This window comes from Hippocampus bargibanti, linkage group LG08 (genome assembly GCF_051943395.1).
Source record: "Hippocampus bargibanti isolate YZ-2025 linkage group LG08, ASM5194339v1, whole genome shotgun sequence".
Classification (NCBI taxonomy): Eukaryota; Metazoa; Chordata; class Actinopteri; order Syngnathiformes; family Syngnathidae; genus Hippocampus; species Hippocampus bargibanti.
The window spans coordinates 5511341-5517903 of NC_142741.1; the positions used below are offsets into that span (position 1 = coordinate 5511341).

General features: G+C 44.5%; 1 protein-coding gene across 1 annotated transcript in view; it reads right to left on the bottom strand.

Moving 5' to 3' along the window:
• Positions 1-6339, bottom strand: part of slc4a3 (solute carrier family 4 member 3) — a 29444-nt gene extending 23105 nt beyond the window's left edge. Inside the window, exons 1-6 of the mRNA XM_089003357.1 lie at positions 6225-6339; positions 4202-4437; positions 2954-3134; positions 2211-2449; positions 1930-2084; positions 358-575 (exon numbers count right to left, since the gene is read on the bottom strand). Coding sequence (XP_088859483.1) covers positions 358-575; positions 1930-2084; positions 2211-2449; positions 2954-3134; positions 4202-4437; positions 6225-6231 — 1036 coding nt within the window. The 5' untranslated portion in view covers positions 6232-6339. The remainder of the gene's footprint in view (positions 1-357; positions 576-1929; positions 2085-2210; positions 2450-2953; positions 3135-4201; positions 4438-6224) is intronic.
• Between the last annotated feature and the right edge of the window lie 224 nt (positions 6340-6563).

The following is a 6563-nucleotide window of genomic DNA, read 5'->3' on the forward strand; positions in this document are numbered from 1 at the left end:
ACGGAGAAAATTACATATAAACAGGGTCGGATATATCGATAGTCCCGGTTATATCGATATTTTTTCGGACTCCCTTGGATATCGATATAACGAGACTTTACTGTATTTTTAATGCAAATCTTAAAAAACTAAAAAACTAATTAAAACATTAATTAATTATGAACTAAAAAATATTAAATCAATAAATAAATTACAAAATAAATTGATAATAATAGAAAGAAAGAAATCATTAGATTAAATGCATGTAATACTGAACATGACCTGCACTGTTTCATCTTTCAGCAACAGCGTAATAAAGACTGGTCTTTGCAGTGGACAAACCCCAAAATGAATGGACCTCCGTTCCACCTCACTCACTTTTCATGCCGTCCAAGTAGACGGTGGCCAACATCCTGGCCTCGGCTTCGTCGGTGGGCACCCGTCGATAGACGGCGGTCTCCCCGGCCGTCATGCTGCCGATGCAAATCCGCTCCCTCAGGTCATAGTTGCACCTCTGGGTACTTGCGGCGCGGTGGTGGGCGGGTCGTCGGCAGAACCGGCTGGGCGTCTCGGCGGTGGGGGGTACTGGGCTGATTCTGACCAGGAAAATGCAACATTTTAGAAGAGACAGAATGAGGGATTCCCTGTCGCAGAAAGCCAGTGGTGGGCCGTCACGACCTGAAGGCCTTCTCTGCTGGCCTAAAAATATCAGAATCACAGACTGATGTGAATCCTATTTTGTCTATGAATTCTTCTTAGTTAACCAAATCAATTTGGAGTTGGCCACACCAAGGCCTTCTCGCAGGCCTTATTTCCTGGCTAACGCTACCCTATAGTGGACTTGTAGTCAATCACATCACACTTTTTAGATGAGTCGCAGTCGCAGCAGTAGCTGCAGTAAAGGTTGTATCGTCATCAAATAGTTCTGAAGGCTTGGATGGATTCAGACAGAGCACTACTGAAGGCCTTGGTGTGAAATGCACGGCTCAACACTGGAAAAAGCCTCGCATGATTTTGTCACATGCACAACGGTAGCCCTTAGCGGTCAACTTTGCTCATCTGGAAGCTAACCTCGCATTTGCTGAGATTTGTGAACTTTGAGACTTGTTTTGATTTGGGGCGGCGTGAATATGTCGAGTTACTGACAAGAAAAAAGGCAATTTTCCGTAGATATCTGCTGCTGTTTATGAAATTTGTCTTTGGAAAAATAATAATAATAATAATAATAATAATAATAATAATAATAATAATAATAATACATTTCATTTATAAGCGCCTTTCAAAACTCTCAAGGTCACTTTACAGTCACTGGATAAGTTTTCAACTCGGAATAACTCAAATAAATAAAAAGCTAGCTAGCTATTAGAAATCTAATAGATAGCCGGATAGCCAGCTAATAGATAGCTAATAATAATAATAATAATAATAATAATAATAATAATAATACATTTCAAGAGCACTTTAGTCACAGACAAGCTATCCAGCTAACTAGCTAATAGATAGATAGCCAGCTGGAAAGCTAGCCAGACAGCTAGCTCGATAGCTAATAGATAACCAGCTAACAAGTTAGCTAATAGATATCTAGTAGATAGTTAGCTAGCTGGATAGATAGCTAGTAGACATCCACCTAGCTAATGTAAGTCGAATCTGCAGAAACAAAATGTTTCAATATAATAAATTTTGGTTTTTGTGGAATTGTGGAATGATGTGGTCATTGAGCATAACATCGGGAAAATGGATCATTTTGCTGCAAGATCTGGATTGATTGGTTCTGATTTTATTTTTAGACCAAGAAACCGTAGGAATCGGTTGCCGTATTTTGAGTTTTCAGGGGTTTTCGGATTATTCGCAGAAATGGCTTGTCGTCGTACTGATTGCCATTGACGGATATCGACCTCCATTTCGCCAACGAAAGAGTATACGAGCACACGAACGGTCCAAGGTCCTGACCTGTGGCAAGATTCCTGTTCGTGGCATACGGTGACGTCGTTTGGTCCGGAACAAAGATCCCCGTTGCGAGTCGGCGTGTGTGTCTCTTCATTTTCCATGTGGACGCTGGCGATGGGAGGAACTTCTTCCAATCGCTCTTGGCTCTCCAAACTAAACTGAGAACAAGGACCAGATGGAGGTGAGAGGACGGGCGACGCAAGTTCAGTTACGCCGGTCAACCGTGTTGTGAGTCCGAGGGATTGGATCTGGAATCCCCTTGCGTCTTTTTCGACTTCTATTACCTGCGCTGGCTTTCCGGGCAGTTCGGCGTCTGCCGGCGTCTCCGTTTCAGACTGGGCCTCGTCCTCGTCGACCTCGTGGATGGTTGGCGTCACGTCGGAGGGCGGCAGGGATGTCTTCCTTTTCTTGCGTTTCTTTTTGCGCCTGCGTTCGGCGCCTCGGGCCCTCTTGCGAGATGGCGGCGGCACGGGCAGGCGTGTGGACAACGGTTGGTGGATGTGATGAATGGTGTGCCTGTGATCTAGATTCAGATGGGAGGACAAAGGCCGATTCGGCATCCAGGTGAAATTATCCCGACGTTCATTTTCTTTTAGATCAGTGGTTCTTAATCTTGTTAGAGGCACCGAACCACACCTGTGCCCACTAACTGCAGATAGACTGCAGGCGGAGGATCCACTGAAGCCCTGAAACCAACTCACCGAACCCCTAGGGTTCGACCCAACCCAGTTTAAGAACCACTCTTTTAGATCGGAAGTCAGACTGGAAAAACCACGATGGCAAGACCAGACAAAATGACACAGTCATGTCATCAGTGGTTCTTAATCTTGTTGGAGGCACCGAACCCCACCTGTGCCCACTAACTGCAGACTAGAGTGAAGGCGAAGCATCCACTGAAGCCCTGAGACCTACTCACCGAACCTCGAGGGTTCGATCCAACCCAGTTTAAGAACCACTCGTTTAGATCGGAAGTCAGACTGGAAAAACCACAATGGCAAGACCAGACAAAATGACAAAATGCACCTACACTCAAAATCTTTTTCTGTGTAGTATGGGCCCATCCGACCTCCACTACCAGATGGGGATTCGCGTAGGATGTCGGCAAAGTAGTGGAGCGAAAGGTCTGTCTCCCAGTCCTCCTCCTTTTCTTCTGCTTCTTTCTGGTTGTCAGACAACGATTCTTCCTCGTTGGCTTCATCTTCCCTGGCCTGGAGAAAAAAATCCATTCAGGTAAGGTTCAGCTTTAACATTTGGTGCACTAGCACCATCTACTGCAGGTCTCTCTCGATCTATCTCTCGTTCTATCTGTGTCTCTCTGCCTCTCTGTCTCTCTCTCTCTCTTGTTCTCTGTCTCTCGTTCTATCTGTCTTTCTCTCTCGTTCTCTCTCTCTCTGACTGTCTCTGTCTGTCTGTCGTTCTATCTGTCTCTCTATGTCTCTCTCTGTCGCTCTCTCTGTCTGTCTCTCGTTCTATCTCTCTCTCTCGTTCTATCTGTGTGTCTCTCTCTCTTTCTCATTCTCTATCTCTGTCTGTCTCTCATTCTATCTGTCTCTCTCTCTTCTCTTAGTCTCTATCATTCTCTCTGTCACTTTCTCTCTCTTGTTCTCTCTCTCTCCGTCTGTCTCTCGTTCTATCTGTCTCTCTCTCGTTCTATGTGTCTCTCTCTCGTTCTATGTGTCTCTCTCTTGTTCTATCTGTCTCTCTCTCTTTCTTGTTCTCTCTCTCTGACTGTCTCTCTGTGTCTCTCATTCTCTCTGTCTTTCTCTCTCTTGTCACTTTCTGCATGAAGCAGTTCTAATTGAAGTTCTAATTGAGGATCAAAGCATCCTTTCACCAGTGGATCAGAGACGTCAGGGTCAAATGTGCACGTCTGCTATCAGCAAAATGTTGACAGCAAACACAAAGCTGTAGCATCCATTGACGAAAGAGATTGTTTTACATCTCCTGTCCCACCTAAATTCGCTTCAATTCCAAGCCGCGACAATTTAACATATGGATCGGCGCTCTGCGCTAATGCTCATTATTTTTATTATTATTATTATTATTAGTAGTAGTAGTAGTAAACACAAAGCTATAGCAAATATTCACGAAAAGAGACTATCTCACTGTCCCATGTAAATCCACTTCAATTCCAAGCGGCGACAGTTATACATATGCATCGCATTTCAGTCTGGGCTCAGCTTGTCAACAATTTCACATCTATTTTGTCAATGAAGTGCCCAAACAAGTTCCAACAATTGTTCCCCGACGCATCTCAGGAGAACAAAAATTTTACCTGATGCAGGTTGATCAAAACTTCAATCTCAGGTGCGTGACCAGCTGCAGCCATTGGATTGAGGGATTCGTGGGGGGGGGGGTCTTTTGAATCGTTTGTGGGGGTGTAAACCAAGTTGGCGAATGAGGAAGGGGTGCAGTTGAAGGACAGGGAAGAGGCGCCACGGCTGGACGACGGGAACCTCAGCCCTTCTCTTTCACCGCTGGCCACCCGTGGAGTTTTTGGGCCGGCATTACCTGCGCGGCAATCAAACACCAGTATATAAGGCGCGCACATTCAGTGAATCAAGTTTGACAGATTAAAAAAAGTTTTGATTTGATTTATTTTTTGCAGTCGGCGGTAAATGCTATTCATTAGCCTGTCTATGACATTTCCCATTATGTGTTAGCATAAAGCTAACATGTGAAAGTGATGATTTGTTTGTTTAAAAAGATAAATGATAAATAGATGGTTGAAATAGATATGTATGAGTGACACTTAAGAATATGTTATCAAGATAAATTAGGATCACCAAATATAAAATAGATATACAAAAAATAGAAATAGATATTCACACCATGTAAAAGTACTGATATTGAATTGTATCATTTGCATGACTTTCAAGTAACTTTTCTTTTGGTATCAACGATACAGATGTTGATATTGACGCTTCAGAAACATCCAATACAGGACATTCCATGGACGCTTGTCACGGTTTGCGAGGTGGTGATGGCGGGTGCGGATCCCAAGAAGCAGGCAGGAGGGAGCAGGAGGTTGTTTGACAAATTGTATTGAAATAAAGGTCAGCAGGAACAAAATGTAAAACATCAAAATCATCTGAATGGAAAAAATACAGAGTAGCAAAAGAAGACCAAAAGTAAAAGTCCGCCAAGGTTAAACAAACACATACACAATGCATGCAGCAAACAAGCAGAAAACAAGCAGCAAACAAGCAGCAAACAATGAACCGACACCGGATGGTCGTGCCGGGTGTCCTTTTAAGTGTCAGTGATTAAACGACCAGCACGTGCGAGGCTGCAGGCAGGGCTGACGTCGCTACCCGTTGGTCGCCAATCTGATCGGGACGACCAGCACCTGTTCAGGTGCAGGCGGGGCCGACAGCGCCCCCCGTTGGTCGCCAACCAGATCATGACAACGCTTTGATCCTCTCCTCTTTCATCCAGAACTGCTTCATGTCACAAAGAGGGTACAGCAAGTGCTGAAGAATGAATGACTCTGTGTCTTTGTGTTGTCACATTATTTGTTATTTAGTCTTTTTTTTTTTTACTTCAAGATGGCGGCGCGAGAGTGGCTGCCTTTCCAGGAGCTCCTGTATTTTGTTTTTTTACTTCTTTCTTTCCTTTCCTCTTCCTCTCATAACGTTGCTGCTGTGTTACTTCCGGGTAGAGTGAACGCTGGCGCGAATGGCTGCCGCTGCTCACCCGGACACAAAAAAAATCTGTAAAGTGTCATTGAGAGTTTTGAAAGGCGCTTAGAAATTAAATCCAGTCTATAAAGCACACCAGTGTATAAGGTGCACCCCAATGAATGCAGTATTTTCATACTTTTTCCATGTATAATGCGCACCGCACTATAAAGTGCACCTTCAATGAATGTTGTATTTTCAATTTCAATTTACAATTTTATTTTTTTAACTTCATATGTAAGACGCAGGATCATCTGTTCAAGAATAACAAGCCTTTTCTTGGGCTTGCCTTATACACCGGAAAATATGTTAAATCCATCACCCTGGTTTGAATGGAAAAGAAAGACGCCTGAAACAAATAAAACCCCCATGCAGATGCGGTCATGTTGGTCTGACAAGGGCGAGATAGATGATGCGTTCAAAGACGGATCAATAGGTCAGTAAAAAAAATATACAAAAACGACAGGGATGCAGAACAATAAAAGCCACGCTTATCACGTGACGTCACATATCGGACATGCAAAATTAGAAGCCGCGCATTTTGCGACGGCGAAGGTCGCGTCGTCTCCGCGCAACTGCATCACCAACCGCACCCCCCCCCCCCGCACAATAACAAACCTGCCATGACGCTTTTTTCATCGTGAGCGCGCTTCACGAGAGACAAACGCGCAATGTCGACCTTACCAAGAACACGTTTGCCATCTTCCAGCTGACTCACACCGGATAGTTCATCATTCGAACGCCCCCCACCGCCCACCCCCTACACACACGCGTACGTCACGGAGAGAAGAAAAAAAGCACGACTCAGCATTGGAAAGCTCGTGCACACGAAACAAAACACGCGCAAATGCGTTCGCCTTTCAAACCTGTCGCATATGGGTTCGACCCGCTAGGAAAACGGAAAGAATTCAAGATGGAGCGCTCCTGCTCCCGAAAATAATCACCTCCGTGCACGAG